The sequence below is a fragment of the Syzygium oleosum genome, unplaced genomic scaffold, assembly GCF_021117445.2.
Source record: "Syzygium oleosum isolate NSW1041296 unplaced genomic scaffold, Sole_v2.1 Sole_v2.31, whole genome shotgun sequence".
Classification (NCBI taxonomy): Eukaryota; Viridiplantae; Streptophyta; class Magnoliopsida; order Myrtales; family Myrtaceae; genus Syzygium; species Syzygium oleosum.
The window spans coordinates 388,123-413,026 of NW_026607515.1; the positions used below are offsets into that span (position 1 = coordinate 388,123).

Genomic DNA, 24,904 nt, shown 5'->3' on the forward strand with positions numbered 1-24,904 from the left:
CCGATTCGTCATTATCATACACGTGGATCACGGGTGATTCCGTTTGACCCCAAAATGAATTGACGAACGATCCCGAACTTATTCTGAACGATCGTACTCATCGGAATTAGTGATTGTTTCTCGTGATTTTATTAACAACCGAAATCGTTACGGTCTGAATAAATTGCACGTGACTCGATTTAGTATCAGTCACGGGTCGTATAGACGAAATTCCCCAAAAGCCACCCGTTAGTTTGAGAAACACTCAAATTACGTTATATATATAATTTGATTATTGATTAGAGACCAAATCGGGCATCAGAAAATTAGGAAAGTCACGGCAGGGCCTTTAGACGACATTGTAGTTGGAACGTGCAACTTGGGATTTCTTCGGGATTTTCAGAAAAGTTCGATTTCGGCGAGAAACGGAGAAAGTGACCATTTTACCCTTGGGAATTAATAAAGGGTTAGTTTTATGGGCAAATGGCATTTTGGTCATTTTGCCCTCAAATTTGGAAAAGACAATTTTGCCCTTGGACTTTTTGAGAAATTACAAGATTGCCCTTGGATATTTTGGATAAGATTCGATCTGGGCCGTCGATTTCAAGATAAGATCGAATCTGGACCGTCGGATGAAAAGATTAGAGAGGGGCATTTTGGTAAATTGCCAAGTTGATCAAAATTTGACTATTTAAGTCAAATTTCTCTCTCTTTCCTCACTCATTTCCCCTCCCCCACGGCTCCCTCTCTCTCTTTTCTCTCCCCCTTCCACCGTGAGCTCCCCTTCCCGCCGTGTTGCCGCCGCGCCGCCGTCTGGACCGCCGCCGTGCCGTGCCGCCGCACCGCCCGTCCGCCGAGCCTCACGCCACCCTCACCCCACCGTGACTCTCTCTCTCTCTCTCTCTCTCTCTCTCTCTCTCTCTCTCTCTCTCTCTCTCTCTCTCTCTCTCTCTCTCTCTCTCTCTCTCTCTCTCTCTCTCTCTCTCTCTCTCTCTCTCTCTCGGTCTCCCTCTCTTGGCCGTGAGTCCCACCGGCCGCCGCCCAAGCCAACGTCGCCCGCCGTTCCTCCCGATCACCGCTGATCATCACCGCCGCCGCAAGCCGCCGTTAGAGCTTGGTTTTGCTGCCACTTTCGCTCTAACCGTGTTAGTTTAGAGCTTGGTAAGTCGCGATCTAAACCTCGCCTAGTATATCGGGTTATTTCGGGCCCGTTTAGATGCGATTTGGTGGAAATTAGGAATTAATTGGATTGGCGGACCTTAGGTGTGAAATTAGGAATTTTTGGTAGAACTTTAGAAGTCGATTGATGATTGTGATGTGTGGTTTGAAGTGCTGTGATGAGCTGTTTGGTACGCGGTTAGTACCATTAGGACCGGCTCGTAATTTGATGGAAGTGTCGTGAAGAGCCGAGAATGAAATATTGTGATTTTGGGTGTGAAAATGGCAAATTGATGGCTGTGATGTGTGGTTTGAAGTGCTGTGATGGGCTGTTTGGCGTGTGGTTTGCGCCATTAGATCCGGCTCGGAATTTCATGAAAGTGTCATGAAGGGTCGGGATTGAGATATGGTCGTTTTGAGTGCGAAAAATGCCCATTTGTGTGTTGGCTGTATGTTGTGATGTGACTGAATAGGATTGATTGATTTGGGCGCGTCTGAGAGCGCGTATTTGATGCTCGAGTGTGTGCACGTGTGAGACTTGTGATGGGCGACGTGCGTGTGATCACTAAAAGGCCCTAAGGCGTGTTTACGCGGGGAATTGAACCGGCCTGAGGCGTGTTTACGCGGGTCGTGATACGACTGTGGGATCGGGCCGAATATTATAAACTCGGGTCGCGATCACATAGGCCTGTCGCATTTGGCGCGGGCTGAAGAAAGTGGAAATCGGTCCGAGGCATGATCAGCTCGGGTGAGACCGGGATCGGACCGAGGCATTGTAAGCTCGGGTTTCGATCACGTAGGCCTGTCGCATTTGGTGCGGGTTGGGGAAAACAGGATCGGACCGAGGCGTGTGATGCTCGGGGCGCGATCGTTTGGACCTGAGGCATGTTTACGCGGGCCGAGGAAATGAGATCGGACAGAGGCGTGTGATGCTCGGGGCGCGATCGTGTGGGCCTGAGGCGTGTTTACACGGGCCGAGGAAAGTGAGATCGGGCCTGAGGCGTGTTTACGCGGGTCGTGATGGCAATTAACGAAAATGATGTGATTGGTGCGTGACCGAGCGTGGAATGTGGAATTGGAAATGTGGTGTGTTCGATGTGTACGTGGGCATGAGAATATGAGTGATTTGTAGTGCGTGTAGTTGAGATGCGTGTGAGAATTGTTTGTTATGATTGCGGACTAATGTGCAGGCTGTTTATGCCAAGAGTCCAGGTTAGTATGATCGTGTGGATGACGATGTTTGTGTTTATTGCTTGGTTGCGTCTGGATCTGTCTGGAATACGTGGTAGCCTAGGTAGGGCTTAGGTTGTGACTTATTGAGAAATGTCTCATGGTTGTTTCAACCAAACCATTTCAGAGCCCCCGCTTGAGCCATGAGCATATTGAGGCCGACTCGGAGCCGTCGGATGAACAGACAGCTGAGGAGGATTCAGGTGGTGATGCCGAGAACAGTGAATCAGAGGGGACGCCTCTGAGAGGGCGTAGGGACTAGTTCTGGGAGCGAGATAATAGTTTGAGAGTGCCCCATTTTTGGATAATGCTGATCTAGGATGCTGATCCTTTTTGTATTTTGGAAGTTAATAGTTACTAGTTCGGTGTGATTGTAAATTATAATGGATATTGTAAATCTTTTGAAGTGTAATGTATATATATACATATGTTGGCGATTCTGCGATCTAGTTATTCCTGGTAGTCTTCAATTTTATTGTCTGGGATTTTATTATTGTTTCCGCCGCGAATCAACTCTGATGGGAACATTGGGTCGGCGACGTGTTTCTGGGACGTCGCACTGATTCGACCGAGCTAGAGGGAAGTCACGGGTTCGATGGGGTTCGGGGCGTGACATGAAAAATGTGCAAATTTGAGTTTGTCTGTGTCGGACGTTGTGGTAGTTAAACTAATTTATGATGTTTTACGCTTCCGTGCTGACAATCTTATTAAATAGTAAACCGAGACTAAAATGGTTAGGAAATAACTGATATAGCTTCATGGGAACAGTGTGCATGGACTCGCCAATATCATTGATATATATAAAGTAAAGGAATTATAATTAATGACAAAACTAGTAACCATAGTGATACACCCTAGTGATATTGGAATGCTCTGGAATGGAACAGAATATCTATATCTAGTATTCGAAAAACCGTATGCTCCAGGAAAATCCAAAAGTCAAAAGCATGACTATTTTAGGTTCCATGAATCATATTGCTGAAAGTTTGTGAGATCCATGTGAGGTCTTTAGCTTGGTATTTTGACAATGCGAGAACCAAATTCAAATACATTTCATGACGTGATACTTACATTGTTGGGCTTGCAAGGAGTATAATAGAATCCCGGTTCAACTAACATAGGTGTAGGAGGGAAAAACATCTAAAATAGGGATTCGATGCACACCATGAATGAGACAAATTAAGAAACACCGTCACCAGTAGTCATTGCTTGAGCATGTTCCGTCCATAAAATGGTGGAACCGGTTTGCATCCCTTACGACAATAGATCTTCCGGTTGCCATGGAGATATACCTTATCACAGAATGACAAATTCCGTAAAAAGCAAAGATTCTTTAAACACCCTAATAGATTTTCGGATTGGAGGTGCTTAGAAGGCCAAAGACAACAGCAATTTTTTCAGTGTGCTAGAGCAAATATTGTTCCTTTTGTCCCTCCACATCATGAAGAACAAATTCCGTATTCGAAACATAACCCGGTTTCTTTATTCGACTAGCCAATCGGTCTAGTTCGTCAAGATGTGTGTTTAGTTGTATGATATATCTAATTTTAGGGAAGTCGAAAGTAATCCACGCCAAATTCTAAAGCAAATAACATTTTTGTTTATCAGACATGGGAGATGAAAAAGTCTATCAAGTTTTACTAATAAAACATGCCTAATATTGAAAGAGACAAAGAAAACTTCGTAAAATTGGTCATCAGTAATTGCATATTATTTTTAGAACGGAATATGAGTTCTTTCAAATATGAACTTAATGAAATTATTACCCACTCATCGGTGGCCGCGTTGGTTTGCGCTCAGTTCCTTTCACAAGAGGCCCTGGGTTCAAACTCGCCCATCGGTGATTTAAGTGGGAGGTCGTGGCGGTGGGATGCTGCACTAGCCCCCCTCGAGGACTAGTCGGGCATCACCGCAGGTTTGAACCCTAGCTCGCCGGCCGCGCGGACACCTCGGTTATCAAAAAAAAACTTAATGAAATTATTTCATCTAAGACTTTATTTTTTCCCATTTTGATAAAGTTGTTTCTCACGTAGACCAATGATGTCTACTTTGTAAAACGGACGTTTTCTCTGCAATTGAATTCATAATTCGAAATTTAGCAGTTCTTAATACCGAGAAACCATATGCCGGTAGTAGCACGTTAAGAAGCAAGATCGTGAGATATAATTAACTTTTTAATTGGCATTACCCTAAATCACATAATAAGAGAGGAAAATTCTCAATGTCCGTCCCCTTGCCCCGCCGTTTTTCGTCCTTGCTCTCTTACCAATTTGTTTATCCTTTCGAAGGAGGGAAAGGATGCAAGAGAGTGAAACTATATATGAACTACAACAACACAACAGTAACCTGAGAGCTAGCAAAAGACAAAATGTAATCACTGTCAAGCTAAACTCCCTCCCAACATAATACTATAATATGGGGAACAAAGCTTTTCCAATCAAACTATGCATGGTCCTCTAAACGTCATTGCTTTCTCCAAACGGAAAACTAGCAAAAATTATGGGAGCACTTGATGAAGTCGAGAATGTTTCTAATCCCGTGTCAACTTTGTCATCGTCAACTGGCTCGTGTGGTGGGTAAATATGCGGTTTTGGAGGCATTTGAATATTACCAATATCTCCTTCAAGCATTTCTAGGACTTTGTTCATTGGAGGTCGATGGTCAGGGATTAATTGTATACACCAAAGTGCAACTACTATCATCTTTTTTATCGCCTTCCTTTCCTCTTCTACAACTTCTTCCATTCCAACACTTGCACCTTCACTGACTTGGTCGTATATCCACAATGGAAAATAAATTTGGCTCGAGTGTTCCGCATTTGCATTTGTATTCTTCCTTCGCCCTGCCATTTCCATGAGCAACATCCCGAAGCTATAGACATCTGCTTTATAAGATACACCACCAATGTTTTTGTAGAACAATTCAGGCGCCATATATCCCAAGGTTCCTCTTGCAGCAGTCAATGAAACTATGCTATGATCCGTGGGATAAAGTTTCGCGAGTCCAAAATCAGAAACTTTCGGAGTGAAATTGTTATCTAAAAGGATGTTATGGGGCTTGATATCAAAGTGTAGTATTTGCATGTCACACCCCCGATGTAAGTATTCAATCCCCCTCGCCACCCCAAGAGCAATCTCATATATTTTCTTGTAATCAAGAAACTTATCACCTTCCTCCGCAAAAATGTGCTTATCCAAGGATCCATTTGACATGAGATCATACACAAGAGCTTGTTTCGAGCCTTCAAAGCAAAAACCGATGAGTTGCACAACATTAACATGGTGAATTCTTCCAATAGTAGCCACTTCACTAATAAAATCTTGGCCATGGGCCTTGGACTTCAAAATCTTAATGGCCACTTCATTGCCGCTTCTGAGCATTCCTTTGTACACGGAACCATATCCCCCTTCACCTAGTTTGTGCTTAAAGTTTCTTGTGATCTTTTTAATATTAGAGTAAGAGTACCTTATGGGCAAAAAGTTGTTATGAGCTTGCAAGAATTCTTCAATGTTCTTGTCCATTGCTAAGTGTCTTCTTCGGTACTTGTAGACTAGAAATATCGCAACAAATGGCGTCCCGATTATGAATTTCGCTACACAGAAAAGCACTGAAGAAAATTTTGATAGGTTAGAATTATCTTCATAATTATTGTAAGAGCAAATCATTGCGGCTTACCCAATAGTATTATAAAATCTCCAGCAGTCCAAATTGCAATATCATCTTGGACACCTGTGGAAGTAATGAATGGTGTGAAAAGGAATTGAAGGAAAAGAAGTTTCCAAAACAAAACTCACGAGGAAACAGAGTAGTAGCCAGCTACTTTGTATAAGCTGAATTTTGTACAAAAGAATATGAGTAGTGGCATGCGTACATCTACAAATAAATGCAAATAATAAGCTTCGTACATAGATGGCAGGCGTTACGAGAAACTCCTTTCGCTTTATTAGTGATCAATAACTCTAGAGAAATAGTGATTTTCATAAAAAATAAAAATAAAACACTAATAATTTTGTTCCTCCTACCACCGATACATAACTAAAATTTTTAAGGAATGTTAAGGAGCGTCTCCTGGATTATTAGTTAAGTGACTAATTAAAGAACTAATTAAGAAATTAAGGAAATGTAAATTCTATGCCAACAAAAACTAGTCAAGTGATTGCTCGCACAAGAATCCTTTTTCTTTTTCTTTTCTTTTTTTACAGTGGGAAATCTAGCCCTTTTGTGGAAAGGAATTATAATCTAGGCACAGTGATTTTCACTTTTAGTTAATTAATAGTTTTGTTCCTCCGTCCATGCAGGAATACAATTATTTAAGGAATATTAACAAGTGTCTCTTGATTTAATTAATTTTTTTTGCTCCCAAAACCTTTCAAATACACAACGTTGACATATACTATCATGTATATTTCGTCATAATTATCTTGGATATGAGATATTTCTTTCACTTTCCAGTTTTGAAGAGAAAGTAGCAAGTGAACAAGTGTACAGAATCTTCGACCATAAAAAAAACAAGTGTACAGAATCTTCGACCCAAAAAAAAAAACAAGTGTACGGAATTCTGCAATATTGGGGTAAAATTTCATTGCCAACCAATGCTTACCGCCCAAGTAGTACTTGGATCCGCAAACCTGGCCGCCTCTCAAGTAGTGCTTCCCAAAAAAGTAGCTATGGAAGTGGAAGTAGATATAGAAATCAAGGTAGCAAAAAACAGTTTTCTTCCATGGACTATATCCACTGCCAAAGCCGAGATCAAATCCTTTAGCCATGCTGTTATGGATTAGCTCGTAGTTGTAGGAGCTAATATTAGTCTGCTTATCAAGCTCAAAAACACGTGATGCCTGCGCCCAACTGCTGATGGTGCAAAAATCCCTCACATCCAAAGCATTTGGATTAACCAAAGCATACAAATTCCAAGTTGATGGTGCGTTGGACGAGTATGACCCCTCAATGCATGGACGGGTAGCAATGTAAGATGGAGAACTAACCGGGTTTGAGCAATTTACAATGACAAATATATCGCCGACGTACATGACGTATGAGATGTTTGGATCGGAATAGAAGCTACTGACCGCCAATGAATAATGGGGGAAAGACAAGCAATTATTCTTTTGCAGCCCATCGTCGACCAATCTGATTTTGTAGGCGGAATAATTGATGGACTGCATGTAGAATCGGCCATCAAGGAGGTACAAAACAGTACGATTATTTTCACAAACCAGCTCGAACTTCGAATCACCGCATCCCATCAGGTCACTCTTCAGTCGAAACGGGTGATGTATATCGTGAATGTCACCACAGGATGAAGCGACGCACCATCGATTACTCGATCGGGCATCGCTAGTCACCGCTTGAAACAGACCAAGAATGAGCAGCAACAATGGATAGCCATTCACGGAGCTGAGAGCACAAATCATGTCTCTGTTTGTCTCTGGGCAAAGAGAAATGTGTAAATAATGGCTCGGTGTGTGTTTGGAGAGGAGGCGCAATATAAAAAGATGGAAAAAAGATGGAACGATCCTTGTTTGATTGTAGACTTGGGAGTCGCCTGGTCTTGAAGAGAAGCCCAAGTCAGTCAACGGAACAAATGGAAGTCAAGAAATTAAAGGTTAATATCACGAAAAATCTTAAATATTAATAAATTTATCTTAAATTAATTTTTTTATCAATAAAAATTTTAAAATGGTACATCTATAACAAATTTATCCTCCGTTTGTCACATATGTACTAGTTTTTGGTTTGCCGTGTTATTAATCTAATTTAACGAAAACTAACGGACGGCCACAAACATATCAGTTTGGAATTTTTGGTGATCAAAAAATTAATTTTGGGTAAATTTGTCACGGCGTACCAATTTGCGGTTTTTTATAGTAAAAAAATTAATTTGAAATAAATTTATTATAAATATATAAATTTGAAATTTTTTGTAATATTAATCCAAAAATTAAAAAGAAGAACCAAAAGGTCCACTGTTAGTGGGGTCGTGTCCAACACTAATTGAGACACCCTTTAACCACCAGCAAATTCAAAAGATACTTTTTCCCAATTATCTCTCTCACCCCGTCACTTCCTTCGGATACGCAATCTTTCTTCGTATTTTCTTCTTCGTTTGTTTCCTCCACCCCTCTTCTCCACCCTCTTCGAATTCCTTCTGGTCCATCATGGGCACCTAATCACTTGATATTCATTCCATATTTGCTAAATTAAGTCACAAACGTTAGACATAATTCAATTTGTTACACAGTCATATCATTTCACGAAATATATAATTACCATTGAAAAATATCTTATATGATAATGATATATTGCACGACATCATCGTCAACCCAATCATGAACGACCGCATATTTTGTCGAGTGAATCTAAAAAAAAAAATCCTTATCTGAAGTTAAAATGTATAAATTTGCAATAATTTATGCGCATAGTAGTCACATGAAATACCCTCTCCTATACTCCGCTACAAAGCAAAATCATATATATCCATTCTATAATTGAGGATTTTTTTTAATGTCCAAGGATCTCATGTCCTGTTACCTTAGAATGGTAACTGTTGTATTTCAAAGCCAACGCGTGACTGACAAGATGGAATTGACGTTAAAATCCGCGTGACCAGGAGTTACCATCACCAGTCACGCCCTCTTAAGTGAACACTTACAGAGAGTTTATCTCCTCATAACTAGAATTGTATCAAAATAGAGGTATTGTGTATAGATATCATCGATAAATGGCATCGCTCTCTTTTCCTTCCTAATTGTAATGGCATTTTGAACAGACAATGTCCCAAATTTATTGAAAGAACTCCATCTCCAAAAAGAAAATGAAACTCAATATCTGAGTATAAACTTAAGATTTTATGATTTGTACCCAAAAATTGTTACAGCAGTCAATTCGGATACATATTTCAGCTAGTCTTTCTATTAAGGTTTATGCTACACGTTATATCATACACAAACCACTGAGAAGGTAATTTTGTATCCTTTATGCATAGTTTTGCCTAGAAAATCGTTCTATCATTTTTAGATAAATTCTCAACGGGCCTTTGTGAAGAAATGTTTTCCTCACGGCTCACTAACAAACTAAACAAAATTATAATCGATATGAGTAAATAGTCAAGCTGAGAAATCAATATGGAGTATGAGTTGTTTCGATTGGAACAATTGTTGAAATTATACGGCGTCCATAAATGACAGGGAAGAGATGAGTAGTTATCCTTTTGCATTCCGTCATCGACCAATCTGAATTGGTAGAATTGGCCATCGTGGAAGTATAAAACAATGCGATTATATTCACAAAACAGCTCTTTCTTTGAGTAACCGTATTTTTTAGAATCACTTTTCAATCGAAACTGATAACTTGTATTGCAAATGTCACTACAGGATGAAGCGACGCACGGAAAATTACTCAACTTGGCATTGCTAGTCATCACTTGCAATAGAACAAGAATGAGGAGGAGTGCTTTGATAGATATTCATGGAGTTGATAGATATTCATTGATCATGTTGCTGTTTGTCTTTGGGGAAAGAGAAATTGGTAAAGAATTTCTTGGTGGGTGTGGGAGGAGGCGCAATACAAAAAGATGGAGAAAAGATGCGATGATCCTTGTTTGATTGGACATTTGGAGTCGCCTTGTCCTATGGAGAAGGCCAAGTAATCCACGAAACAAATGGATGTAAAGTCTAGAAATTAAAGAGGTGGACCCAAAATGAAGTCTCATTTGCACCCATAAAATATTCAAAAGACGTTATTTCACATTTGATCTCTCCTTCTCCACTAACTCCACTTTGCCTCCACTTTCTCCACGTCTCTTACACTCTACTCCACGTGATTTTTGGGTCAACAAACAAGTCCACTTCCTTCTAATACACTCACTATCTTTCTTCTTCTTTTCTTCTTTGTTTTTTCTCTCCTCCCTTCTTCTTCTCCGCCTTCTTTGATTTTTTTCTGTTCTTGATCACTTTATATGTATTCCATATTTGCTAAATTAAGTCACAAACTTTAGACGTAATTCCAATTTCTTACACGGGCGAATCATTTCATGAAATAAATAATCGCTATAAGAAAAGTATCTCATATGATAATGATGTATTGCACGGCTTTATAGTCGACCTAGCCATGAACGACAGAGTGTTTTGTCGCGCAAATCTGAAAAAAAAATCCTCATATGAAGCTAAATTGTATAAATGTGCAATAGTTTATGAGCATAGCAGTTACATACCCTCTCCTATACTCAGCTTAAAAGCAGAATCATATATATCCATACTACAATTGTAATCTTGCAATGCACATGGGAAGAATGACTGTAGCCGCTAAAACAATTATACAAAGATGGAATCCACGTTGGGACATCTTTAAGTAATTTTGGGTCCTAATGACTTTGAACATCGTATAGACTTTACATCTTCTTTATTGAAAATTTTCTCGCCCTCATGATGAACATCGTATAGCTACTTTGTACAAGCTGAATTTTGTCCAAAAGAATATGACAAGTGGAATGCATGCATTTGCAAATAAATGAAAATAATAAGCTTCGTTTTTCAAGTAAATGATAGACGATACAAAAAACTCCCTTCGCTTCGTTAGCAGTCAACAAATCTAGAGAAACAGTGCTTTTCATTTTTAATGAATAATATTGTTCCTCCTATCGATACATGACTACAATTTTTCAAGGATTGTTAACGCGTGTCTCTTCGATTATCAGTTAACTGACTAATTAAAGAATAAATTAAGAAAATAAATAAAATGTAAATTCTATGCCAACAAAAAACTAGTCATGTGGTTGGTCGCGCAAGAATCTTATTTCTTTTTTAACAGTGGGAGATTTAGCCCTCTTGTGAAAAGAAATTATAATCTAGACACATGTATACATTGATGTACACTATCATGTATAGTTTGACAAACTTTTCTTGGATACTAGATATTCATTTCATTTTCTAGTTTCGAAGAGGAAGTAGCAAGTTAAAAAGTGTACAAAATCATGCAAAATTACGGTGAAATTTCATTGCCGATCAATACTTACCACCCTTGGAGTACTTGTTGGATCCACAAACCCGATCTCTGGAGACACTATTTAATAAGCGAAGGGATCCAAAGTTGTTATGGAAATGAAAGTAGCCATACATATCAAAGTAGCAAAAGAAAATTTCTTCTCTGAAAATATAGGAAAGTAGAGAGCAAATCCATCGGCCATGATGTTATGGATTCGCTAGTAGTTGAAGGAGCTATTATTTACCTGCCCACCCCCAAAATCATATGATGCGCTCGTCAACTGCTAATGGTGCAAAAATCCCTAACATCTGATACTTTTGAATTGACCAAAGCATACAAGTCCCAATTTGATGACGTGTTGGAAGAGTAGGAGCGCGTTTGGCAACCGGTCAAACGATAACTATTTCTATTCTTTTGTTCCCAGAATCAGTTTTGGAACAGAAATCCATTTGGTAAATTTTTTGTTCCCGGGCATAAATTTGCAAAAATTTGTTCTTAGAATCAGTTTTGGAACATAATCAAAAAGCAAAAAAAAGTTGCTTCTTTATTCTGGGAACAAGAATTAGAAATGGAAAAGAATTTTTTTTTTTCTTCTTCTTCTTCCTGGCCTGTCGCCTGTCGCCGGCCACCAGCGACCGGCCATAAGCCAAGGCCTATAAGGGCGCGCGGCCCTCGCCGGCGAGGGCGAGGGCTGGACCCTTGCTGCTTGGGCGAGGGCGGCTCGCGGCCTGGGTGAGGGCCACCCTCGCCGAATCTGGCGAGGGCGGCTGTGAGGGCGTCACTCGCCCAAGCCGCCCTCGCCGGATCTGGCGAGGGCCGCGAAGCCCTCACCAGCCCTGGCTTATGACCGGTCGCCAGCGCTGGCAACCTCGCCATGGCCAAGGAAGGGGAAGAAGAAGAAAAATAAAAAGAAAGAAATATTAAAACATTCAAAATATTATTAATGAAAAGAAATTTTGGATAGTTATCAAACACCTTCAAATGTTTACAAATTGTTCCCGGGCACGGAATAAAAAAAAATCATTTCTGAACAGAAATTATTTCCGGAAACAGAATGGTTGCCAAACGCACCCTAGGAACCCTCAATGCATGGACCGGTAGCAATGTAGAATGGTGAACAAATAGGCTTTGAACAGTTCACAGTGACCAGTGTACTATCATTGTACAAGTTGCATGGGGGTATTTAATTAGGAATGTGTATAGAAGTCATACAATGACCATGAATGACAAGGGAGAGACGAGTAGTTATCCTTTTACAAATCGTCTCAACCAATCTGATTTGGCTAGCGGTATAATTGATAGTCTGCACATAGTATCGGCCATTAAGGAAGTGTAGAACAGTGTGATTATTTTTACAAATAAGCTCGTATCTCGAGACACCGCATCCCTTCGAATCACTTTTCAGTCGAAACGGATAGCTTATATTACGAACATCACCACAAGATGAAGGAACACACCGTCAATTACTCGGCTCGACATTGCTAGTCATCGCTAGAAATAGAACAAGGGTGAGTAGCAACACAAGACAGATATTCATAGAGCCGAGAGCATTAATCATGCCTCTGTTTGTCTTTGGACAAAGAGAAATTGGTAAAGAATTCCTCGGTGGGTGCGGAGGAGATGCGCAATACGAAAAGATTGAAAAGAGATTGGACGATCGTTGTTTGATTGGAGACTTGGGTGTCGCCTCCGAGTCAGTCAACGCAACAACTGGATGCAAAGTCAAGAAATTGAAGAGGTGGACCAAAATAGAGGTTCCATTACTAGAGGAACGGCCGGTGTCCATCCCTATTTCCTTCGTCACTATCTCCAGTTTGCTTCCACTTTCTCCACGTGATTGTTGGGGTCCACATCCCATCAACAGACAAATCCACTTCATTCTGAAAGTTTTCTGTTCCATCGTCGGCGCTCAACCCCTTGACATGTATTCCATATTTGCTAAACTAAGTCACAAATCTTAGACGGAATTCCAATTCCTTACACGGTCGAATCATTTCATGAAATATATAATTGCTATAAGAAAAGTATCTCATCTAATAATAATATATTGCACGTCGTCATTGTCAACTAAGTCATGTACGACTATGTGTTTTGTTGTGCAAATTTGAAAAAATCCTTATATGAAGCTGAAATATATAAATTTTGCAATCGCTTATGTGCATAGTAGTTACATAAAATATCCTCTCCTATACTCCGCTTAAAAGTAGAATAGTATATATCCATAATATAATACTATTCGTGCAATGCACGTAGCAAGAATGACTGTAGCTGCTAATACAGCTATATAAAGATAGGATCCATGTCGGGACAATATGAAGCAGTAATGGGTCCTACTGACTTTGTACATCATCTAGACTCTTCATCATCTTTATTGAAAATTTTTCTCACTTGCTAATACAGCTATATAATGATAGGATCCATGTAGGGATAATATGAAGCAGTAATGGGTCCTACTGACTTTGTACATCATCTAGACTCTTCATCATCTTTATTGAAAATTTTTCTCACCCTAATGATGGATGGGGCAGATATGGGGGATATCGGTCTTAGCCAGAATCATGAGGGAGACATGCTTCAATAATTATTCAGGACAAAAGCAATCCCAATAGCCATTGACGTGGATTGGGCATTAGTGCGTGCAATTGGTGTAATCACTTCAAACTAGTGATATCTCTTTTGATCTCCACTTCTATTTAACTATGGTGGATTGATACGATGAACCAATTTTGTTTCAAAAAGCTATATAGATGCGGAATAAAACTTCGGTTTGGCTATTATATAAGACTTGGCAGGGTTGATTTATTTTATTGAACTTTGCGAAAAAAAAAAAAAGGGAGTTCAAAAGTAAGAAAACAGGAAGAATCAACAGACTTGCTTTTTTAGAGCCCACGAGAATCACGCTTTCTCGCTTGTAGATTTAATTAGTCACAAGACTTTTATCGTGTCTTATGTCGCTTTACTTTTGCGCTAAGAAAAAGGTGTGACATTGAAAGAATCATATTAGTGCATCCTTCGTGACACTCGTTAAAAATGCTGAAATAGTGACTATACTTTATGTACAAAATACATGTTGTAAATTGATCATAAAATAGGACATATATATGTTCCTATTAGCACATAACCGAACTATTACCTTAATCAAACGGGCTATTTTCTCATTCTCATTCTTGAAAGATAACTAATAAATGCTAATCGATACATTCCGAGAAACTTTTAATATTTCCAATATGAAACTGTACTAATCTATTGACTATGCACCGAAACAGTAGTTGGAGACCCTTTTGAGTTTTGAGCATTTTTTTTATGCTTTGAGGCATGGCAGCCTGAATGGTAAATCTATTTCGAATGTGATAAGTGTGCGCTTGTTGGCCTTATATTGATTTGCTCAATCTCATCACGAATTACGGGTGTTTAAACGATAGACAATTCACATCACGAATTGCAGTGGCTAAAGCGCTTTAGCAGAAGATGGCGAAGGAGCTGCGGAGTGAAACGGCAGGCTCGCATCGACGCTGATAAGAAGGCAAAAAGCACTGTTGCAGAATCCAGTCAGTCGGCTCGTTTTCAAGAACTCTTGTATGAGTTTTCTGACAAAGCCGGAGACCAGATGATTGCAACGATGGTGAAGATGTGTGTGAAGATTGGCCCCCAAACTGAGGATCAAGCCTGAAGATTGCCCTTTATTCTTTTGTTCTTCAAATTGGGTGTTATGGATGGCTAATATTTTGGAAATTAGAATACTTTCTTATTAAGTGCTCTGGAGTTGAGCGCACGCGCAGATTTTCATAGATATGTAAAAGGAGAAATACTAGATTGAAGAGAGTTATTCTTTGGAGTGAAACAAACTGGGGTTCTCGGGTGGTAATTAAATGAAATTTAGTCGTTAACTCTGTCCTAGGAAAAGCAGTTTTGGAAGGACAAAAAAAATGAGACGAATTTGTGCTTGTTGTTAAATGTATAAGTAGATATACAATAAATTCCTGGTTCGGATCAATACAGAATTATTACCCCCATGCTCTCCCCGGTCGAGGTGGGCCATTCACGATAAGTGACGAGCATATCGGGCACTACCTTAATCTCATCAATCGTCGACGAGAACCACGATGACAAGGAACATAAAGGAGCAGATGGTCCTGATAACGGAGCAATATCTCCCCCAATTTTCCCCCTCCTTCAAAATAAATAAAATTCGTCGAATAATCCTATTATTTCTTTTATAATATTTTTCCTCCTCCATGCTGCTTCCAAAAGCACGACGCATCTGCAGAAAAATTTGAATCGGTCCACACATGCGCGCACAGCCAATAACTGTAATTGGATCTTACACGACCAGTCCCCCATCCGAAAAGACAATTTCCATCGGAGCCGATTCTAATGCAAATTCTATCCCCCCCCCCCCCCCCCTCGGTTTTCTGCTCTTCCTTAGATATCAATAGAAAAAGGGAAATTATTACGAGACTCGTTTTGGAAAATCCTTGACAAGTTCCAAGTGCATGAGTAATATTCGAGTAAGAGTATCTTATCGGCAAAAAGTTGTCGTGAGCTTGCAAAAATTCTTCAATGTCCTTGTCCATTGCTAAGTGCCTTCTTCTGTACTTGTAGATTAGAAACATCGCGACAAATGGTGCTCCGATTACGAATTTCGCTACATAGAAAAACACTGAAGAAATTTTGATAGGTTAGAATAAGTTTTTTTTCATAATTATTGTAAGAATAAATCATTGCCGCTTACCTAATGGCGTCGCAATATCCCAAGTTGTCCAAAATGCAATATCATCTAGGACACCTATGGAAGGAATGAATGATGTGAAAAGGAGTCGAAGGAAAAAAAAGTTTGGCAAGCAAAACTTGTGAGGAAACAGAGTTGTAGCTCTAGCATGCTACTTTGTACATGTTGAATTTTGTCCAAAAGAATATGAAAAGAGGGATGCATTGTGACATTCCGAAATTTCGATCACTTGGAATTTATGAAATGAATTATTTTATGCATGTGCTCGTAGTTAGTTCTCACCCGGAACTGATCATTCCTAGGATACTAACCGTTAGGGAAAGGCTAGCTGGGAATTTTAAATTCGTACGACTAAGTAAAAATTCGATTGTAAATTGACTTGCGATCATAAAATCGCCGAGGTGACATTTTGGGCCATTGTAGGCCGATCCAAGGATAACAAAGGGTCAATTCGCCACTGTTATAGTAGTGGATCGCGGGTGATTCCGCCGGACCACGAAATGAATTGACAAACGATCCCGAACTTATTCCGAACGATCGTACTCATCGAACCTAGTGATCGATCCTCGCGATTTTATTGGCAACCGAAGTCAGTACGGTTTGAATAAATTGTACGTGACTCGATTTAGTATCAGTCACGGGTCGTATAAACGAATTTCCCAAAAAGCCACCCGTTAGTCTGAGAAACGCTCGAGTTACGTTATACATATATAATTTAAATTTGTATTAGAGACCAAACCGAGCATCAGAAAATTCGAAAAGTCACGGTAGGGCCTTTGGACGACGTTGTAATTGGAACGTGCAACTCTGGATTTCTTCAGATTTTTCAGAAAAATTCGATTTCGACGAGAAACGGAGAAAGTGACCATTTTACCCTTGGGATTTATTAAAAGGTTAGTTTTATGGGCAAAGGGCATTTTGGTAATTTTGCCCTAAAATTTGGAAAATACAATTTTGCCCTTAGACTTTTTGAGAAATTACAAGTATATCCTTGGATATTTTTGGTAAGATTCGATCTGGACCGTTGATTTCAAGATTGGATCGAATCTGGACCGTTGGATTAAAAAGATTAGACGAGGGCGTTTTGGTCATTTGCCGTTTTGGTCAATTTGGTTTAAGTTTATCCTCTCTCTCTCTCTTCTCCCCTCCCCCATTCGGTCCCCCTCTCTCCCCCATGAAACCCCCTCCACCATGAGCCCCTCCCCCGCCGAACGCCGCCCCTTGGTCGCCCGTCGCCGCGCCGCCACCCAGATCGCCGTCGTGCCGCGCCGCCCACCGCCGCGAGCCGCCATCACCCTCACGCCACCCCCATCCCACCATTCTCTCTCTCTCTTCCTCTCGGTCTCTCCTCTTGGCCGTGAGCTAGCCGGCCACCGCCCAAGCCGATCGCCGCTCGCCGAAAACCATTCACCGTCGCCGCCCGCCGTCGCCGCCGTTCCCGATTGAGCGCCGCTGCTTTCCGTTCGAGCCGCGATAGTCTAGAACGCGGGTAAGTCGCGCTCTAAACCCAACTTAGGATTTCGAGTATCGACTAGCGATTTTTGGACGAAATCGGGTATAAGTTAAGTGCGGAATTGCATGATTTAGGAGTGGAAATTTTGTGGCGGGCCTTAGGATGAAATTCGGACAATTTTTATTGGAAATTAGAGGACAACAGTGGGCTACGGACTACTGTTCATGGGGCTGTGAAGGGCCGATCGGGACGAAGTTGGATTTTTAGAATCGAGAATTTATGGTGAAAAAGTCCCGTGAAGGACCGGAATCGATTTGGCGTCGTTAGGTGGGAGAAAAATAGCGATTTCTGTGTTTTATGTGCGTTTGAATTATAAGTGAGTTTGGGTGGTGAAATTGAGTGCGCAATTGTGCAATTGGTTGATTGAATTAAGTTAATTATGTGCACGTTTGGGCCAAATTGTTTTAATTATTAAAATTGGCCGTGTTGACTGCTGAGTGAGCATGGTTTGTGTATAATTGATGCATGCACGGGTCACATGTGATTGGCCAGTTGTGTGTGGTAAATGCTGGTTGAGCATGTGCCTGAGTGAGAAAGAAATGTGGTGTGATATGTATTCATGAAAATTGTGCCGTCCTGAGGCGTGTATGTTTACGCGGGACGATACCCGGTATTACCAGAAGACTGCCAGCTTAAGGCGTGTACTTCAACGCGGGTTGCGCAGTAGGTAGTATCTGTTGGCCTGAGGCGTGTACGTTTACGCGGGCCTGGAAGTGTTGTGGAAAGAGGTCGCAGTGTACCTGAGGTGTGTACGTGTACGCGAGTCACTGACGAGGAATGTGAATGGGATATGATGAGAACGGAACGAGTGCATGACATAAGAATTGTGCATGCTTGTGATTGTATTGATGTGCCTGCTATGTGATAATGGTATGTGTGCGAATGTGTGTTTGGGTAATTGTCTGGAGGTACGTGATAGCCTAGGTGGGGTCTAGGGGTGAACTTGCTGAGAAGTATTCTCATGGTTGTTTCAACCAATATTTTCAGAACCCCGACCGGATCCATGAATCCTCCACCGCAGCCACCAGAGCGTTTTGGGGTACCAGTGCACACCGAGTTTGATGCTACAGAATTTCCGATGGGAGATGGGATGACCTGGATTAAGCACACTTCTACCGTGTTTATGGATGTAGGTTTGCCTCTTTGAGAAGAGCATAAGTACACTGCCTAGTTCTTCCGGGATCAAGCCAGGGATGAGTTCAGGCCCGTTAGAAGCTTCGATGTTCCATTTGATTTAGTAGGGGATTGGGACCCGTCCGCCATACCCCCGATAAACGAAGAGTTGACTAGTGTGGATACTAGTTTAGCTCAGTCGAGTTTGCATTCGGCACCTGCTGCTCAGGGATCTTCAGAGGCTGAGCATGAACCCGAGCCCGAAGCGTTGCAAGCTGAAGACGATCCGATGGACATCGATTTGGAACCAATCCCCGAGGAGGAACCAGAGAAAGTGGAGCTCGAGGTAGAGCCTGATGGCGAGCCTGAGGAGTCGGAAGAGCCTGTAGGAGATCCGGAGTATATACTCCCTTTTGAGGAATACATGGATCCCAATTTCGTACTTGAGTATAACTTCTTCGATTTTCTAGCTAAGGAGTCTCAGAACGCAGCTCCAGCTGAGTCGGGCGACATCAATCACCCGATTGAGATCGAGGCAGAGTCAGAGCCCTCAGAGGAGCAAACTGCTCAAGAGAGTTCGGAGTCAGAAAATGAGGAGTCAGACTCAGAATGAACGCAAAGTAAGGGGCGTAGAGGCTAGTAGAGGGATAGAGAATAGTCTTTGGATGAGTACCATTTTTGGAGTTAAAATACCAGGTCATCGAACTCTTTTTGTATATCGGTAGTTTCTAAGGCGGTGCGCAAGTGCTTATGGTGGTTGTAATCTGTAAATATTTTATAAGTTGGTAATGAAAAGAAATATGTGTATTCTCCCTGAATGTTTTCCCCAGTTTTAAATTGTCCGGGATTAATTGTTGTATCCGCTGTGGCTTTAAATATCTGATGGTTATGTGAGGTCGGCGATAACCCTGGGATGTCGCACAAATCGACCAGTGGCGGATGTAGCGTGCCCAATGGGGTTCGGGGCGTGACATGCATGCATTTGCAATAAATGAAAATAATAAGCTTCGTTTTTCACGTAGATGATAGACAATACAAGGAACTCATTTCGCTTCGTTAGTGGTCAACAATTTAGAGAAACATTGCTTTTCATTTTTAATGAATAATTTAGTTCCTCCTACCCAAACATGACTACGGTTTTTTAAGGAATGTTTACGAGTTTGTCTTAAATTATTGGTTAAGTGACTAATTAAAGAACTAATTAAGAAAATAAGAAAATGTAAATTCTATGCCAACAAAAAAAAAACTAGTCATGTGGGTGCTCGCAATTTTTCTTTTTTACAATAAGAGTTGTAGCCCTTCGTGGAAAGGAGTTATAAAGCAGCTGAAGTGGTTCTGTTCGGGGGTGGCTTCTAGCGTCACTTTTTCATTTTTTTTGCGAATCTTGCAACTCCTTCAATTTGATATTAATAAATAATGTGAAGCTCCCGAAACCCTTCAAATATACAACATTGTTGATGTACATTATCATGTATATTTTGTCATAATTTTCTTGGATATTAGATATTCCTTTCATTTTCCATTGTTGAAGAGAAAGTAGCAAGTGACAAAGTGTACAAAATCATGCAAAATTACAGTTAAATTTCATTGACGACCGATACGCACCGCCCCCGTAGAGCTTGGATCCGCAAACCTGATTTCCCCCGAGGACGATGCTATAAAGATCAAATCTATTGGAACGAAAGTGGTTAAACAAATTAAAGTAGTCATAGAAATTAAAGTAGCAAAAAAAAGTTTTCTTCAATCCACCAAATTCGAGATCAAATCCATCGGCCATAAATTTATGGATTAGCTCATAGTTGTAGGACCTACTATTGATCCGCTCCTTCTTCGTAAACTTTGATAGATGCGTCCAACTGCGGATGGTGCAAAAATCCCTGACATCCGAAGCATTTGGATTGAGCAAAGGATACAAGTTCCAATTCGATGATGTGTTGGAAGAGTACGACCCCTCAATGCATGGACCGGTAGAGATGTAGAGTGGAGAACTAACTGGCTTTGAGCAGTTCACAATGACCATTGTACCTTCGATGTACGTGATGTATGAGCTCTTAAGATTGATAAATAATTCACGGAACGTCCATAGATGACGGGGAAGAGACGAGCAATTATCCTTTTGCAACCCATCATCTACCAATCTAATTTGGTAGGTGGAATAATTGATAGACTGCACATAAAATCGACCATCATGAAAGTACACAACAATGCGATTATCTTCACAAGCCAACTCATATTTTGAGTCACCGCATCCTTTGAGATCACTCTTCAATCGAAACGGATGACGTATATTGCAAATGTCACCACAGGATCAAGCAACACACTGCAGATTACTCGACCCGGCATCGCTAGTCATCGCTTGCAATAGAACAAGAATAAGTAGCAACACTAGATAGACATTCATGGAGCCGAGAGCATTAACTGCTCCCAACATGTTCGGGAATTGATTTGAAAAATCCCAAAGATTGCTCATCAAGAATATCTAATTGGAACAAGTCCAATTATGGTAGGACGCTAACAAGGAAGAAATCTGTTTTAGAAAGAATACCATGATGGAATTAATACTAGTGATTGCCTAATTAGAAGAATTCCAATCAATCGGGGAGATTTCTAATTGGGAGGTGATTTTCAATTAATCAGGGAGGATTCTTAACTTGGGTGGAAATCTATGGCCATAAACAGAAGGGCTTAGGTTGAGGTTTCTGTGTACACCAAAAAATACTCCAGAGAAATCACAAGAATCTTCAACAATATGCATAAACACGAGAGATCTTAAGAGTTCATCAAGTAAGGATGTGTTTTGTGACAATTGTGAGGATTTATTGTGAGAAAAACGCCGTTAAAGTGTTAATTGTAATCCTTTGATTATAGTGGAGCAGTTCTTGGATCAGCGTCCCGTGATTTTTTCCATATTGGGTTTTCCACGTAAAAACTTTTGGTATATCGTTCTTCTTTTACTGTGCTAATTACGTTTTTTTGCAAAGAGAATATACGGCGACATCTTGCGCAATTCTGACAATTATAATTTCAATGCGATCAATTGCGATCCAACTTAATTTACAACAGGCCATGTTTCTGTTCGTCTTTGGGCGAAGAGAAATTGGTAAAGAATTGATTGGTGTGTTTGGAGACAGGCACCATATAAGAAGATGCAAAAAAAGATTGGTTGAACCTTGCTTGACTGGAGACTTTGGAGTCGGCTTGTCCTATGGAAAAAACCAAACTGAACTTCTCCCCAATCTCCACGATGCTTCCACTCTACTCCGCGTGATTGTTAGGTCCACCGACACATCCCATCAACCAACAAGTCCCACTTCCTTCGGATACACAATCCTTCTTCTTATTTCCTTCTTCGTTCTTTCCCTCCTCCCTTCTTCTTCTCCACCTTCTTTGAATTTTTTTTCTGTTCCATCATATACGTACTCCATATTTGCAAAATTAAGTCTTAAACCTTAGACGTGATTCAATTTATTACACGATTGAATCATCTCATGAAATAAATAATCACAATAAAAAAAAAGTATCTCATATTATAATGATATATTGTGCGACGCCTTCGTCGACCTAACTATGAACGATTGCATGTCTTGTCAATCAAATATGAGAAAATCCTTATCGGAAGTTGAAATGTATAAATTTGCAATAGTTTATGTGCATAGTAGTTATATAGAATACCCTCTCCTATACTTCGCTCAAAAGCAAAATCATAAATATTTGTACTATAGTTGTATTCTTGCAATGTAAGTGGCAAGGATTACTATAGTTGCTCGAGTATATATTTAAGCTAGTACAGCTATATAAAGATGGGATTTATGTAGGGACACTTTGAAGCAATAGTAGGTCCACGAGAATCATGCTTTGTGAAAGCTCGCGAGAGAATCGACAAGCTTGCTTTTTGGAAGTCCACGAGAATCATGATTTCGCACTATTAGATTTAATTAGTGACAAGACTTTTTGCCGTGTCTTACGGAGCCCTTACTTTTTTAGCTAAGAAAAGAGTTTTTTAGCTAAGAAAAGAGTGTAACATTGATAGAATTACATTAGCGCGTCCTCCACGGCACTCGTCAAGAAGGTCAACAATAGCGACTATGAACAGACAATAGGACTTATGTACGTTCCTATTAGCAAGTGACCGAAATATTACCTTAATCAAATGGGCTTTTTTTTTCTCACTCTTGAAAGATAAATTAATAAAATCTTAATTGATACATTCCGAGATACGCTTTTAACATTGTCTATTGACTAAAAGATCGGAGACTTTGGAGTCAATATAAGTCACCCATTTCATGACCGACGTATGCAGTACATCTTGGAAATTTACACCCATTGAAAATTCAAAAGTTTCTTCCACTCTCTTCCGTGATTATTGGTTCCACATCCCGTCAACTCAACAAACAAATCCATCTCTCTGTCTCTTCCCCCCTTTCCTCTTATTTTCCTCTTCGTTTTTTACCTCCTCCCTTCTTCTTCTCCATCTTCTTTCTTCGCCCCACGAATCACGACCATAGGAAAATTCATGCATAGTTTTGAGGAATAAGGTCAAAAATAAAAACTAGCTTGCCTCAAAACTTCTGCTTCATGTCACGACATAGTACGTTAGTTTTGACGCAGTACCATAAATCCATTTTATATAAGTCCGTTGATTTTGTTCATTTGAATGGAACACTTATTTCGTGGCTTGGTAGATAAGTCCGACGATTTATTCTTGTCTGCAATGGTTTCTTATATTTTTTCGACTCTCAAATATATTAAAATCACGATACAAGAATCTGCAGAAATATAACTTGAGTTCAGTCCACATTCTTTGAGAAAACTAATTTTGGGACAGAATTTCCTCTCCTTGCTCGTGCTAACAATGTTAGGAAACACGAGTATGATCCTGAATATTTCTTGACCATCTAATCCCGCAAATGACCTCAAGAACTCTGCGTGGCTTTCCAAGTGTTCCACGCGGTATTTCAAAAAGGTAGGCAGTTTGCGCAACACTGCCCCGGTGGCATCCTCATCTCCTCCGCTAAGTTCTAGGAGAAACTCCACTCTTGGAATCAATTGGCTATCCATGTCAAAGTTAAGAATGGGGGGATGCCTCACGATCAAATCAACCTCATCACCATAGCGGCACAAGAAATTAATGAGCCTTTCAATTTCTTCAAACGGCTTAAGAGACAAAGCCTTCGTTAAATTCACATTGTTGAGAACATGAACAATCTTTTCTCTAGAAATTCCACGGTCAATCAGCAAATTAACCTTGTCCTCGAATCCGACTAGGAACCGGGGCTCTGTCGACATAAAGAGACGCTTGAGCTGCGTCGGGTCAACCTTTCCATCTAAATCGTCCCGCACGAATTGTACTGAGGGATCAATCTCATCTGCTGCCGACACAGAAGGGCATTTCGCAACCAAATGGCAGAGCTCAAGGCCACTGATTCCAACAGCTTTCAAAGAGGCGACCCGAGACCGCTACGAACCGATGGATTTCAGCCTCAAATCCGTGTCCCTGGTCACGAGAGATTCGGTCTCTTTCTCGTTGAGCCCAGCCCGTGTTCTTGAAATAACACATAGAACGCCCTTGAAAAGGGATATCAGCGGGCTGAGAACGCCTCAGACGTCATCCCCTAAATGTTGCAGGAGAAAGGGAGACTAATGAAGCTTTTGGGTGTGCGATGAGCTTGATCCGTGGATCATCAATCCCTACTATTGAGCTTGAGAGCTTCGTCTACGGAGGCTGAGCTTGCGGAGAAGAAGATGACTTCATTAAAAACAAACTCAGTCCTGTAACTGAAATCCAGATTCGAGTTGGAGATGGTGGATTGTCGTCGTCGTCTGAGCTACCGTGCTTGATGGGCTTAACGGGATTGGATTTCACCAGTTTGAGGTGATGGGCTGGATTGCGTTAAGCTCAAATGGAATGAATGTGGCCGGACTCCATAGATGGATCTTTCACTGATCGTTATTTGTTTTTTTTTTTTATTGTTTATTGTATTTTTATTCTCCATTCTATATTTATTTATTAACATTCTTTTTATAAGAAAAATGCATATTCAATTAGTGTGTGTCTGAAAAAAAAATTAATCCGTAAAATTCAGGTGTCAATGCTTGCTATCAATACACACTGATTTTCAAGGAAGTTGTCAAAAGAGTGTCTCTTGAATTATTAGTTAAGTGACTAATTAAGGAACTAATTAAGAAAAATAAGAAAATTT

General features: G+C 40.5%; 1 protein-coding gene and 1 pseudogene across 1 annotated transcript; both read right to left on the bottom strand.

Annotated features, from left to right (window-relative positions):
* Positions 1-4,507: 4,507 nt before the first annotated feature.
* LOC130135343 (rust resistance kinase Lr10-like) lies at positions 4,508-7,379 on the bottom strand. The gene is made up of 3 exons (XM_056304269.1): positions 6,968-7,379; positions 6,043-6,096; positions 4,508-5,974 (listed from the first exon to the last, which is right to left on the bottom strand). Exons 1-3 carry the CDS (start codon positions 7,131-7,133, stop codon positions 4,824-4,826), a joined length of 1,371 nt encoding a protein of 456 aa, XP_056160244.1. The 5' UTR covers positions 7,134-7,379; the 3' UTR covers positions 4,508-4,823.
* Positions 7,380-20,265: 12,886 nt separating this feature from the next.
* LOC130135313 (uncharacterized) lies at positions 20,266-21,135 on the bottom strand (annotated as a pseudogene).
* Positions 21,136-24,904: the final 3,769 nt, after the last annotated feature.

Excerpts from the sequence above, each read along its gene's own strand:
- LOC130135343 (XM_056304269.1), bottom strand. The coding sequence starts at position 7,133 with ATGGCTAAAGGATTTGATCTCGGCTTTGGCAGTGGATATAGTCCATGG. Across the intron at positions 6,097-6,967 it reads ATCCAAGTACTACTTGGGCG|GTGTCCAAGATGATATTGCA; the intron begins GTAAGCATTGGT and ends TTACTTCCACAG. Across the intron at positions 5,975-6,042 it reads AGATTTTATAATACTATTGG|TGCTTTTCTGTGTAGCGAAA; the intron begins GTAAGCCGCAAT and ends AATTTTCTTCAG.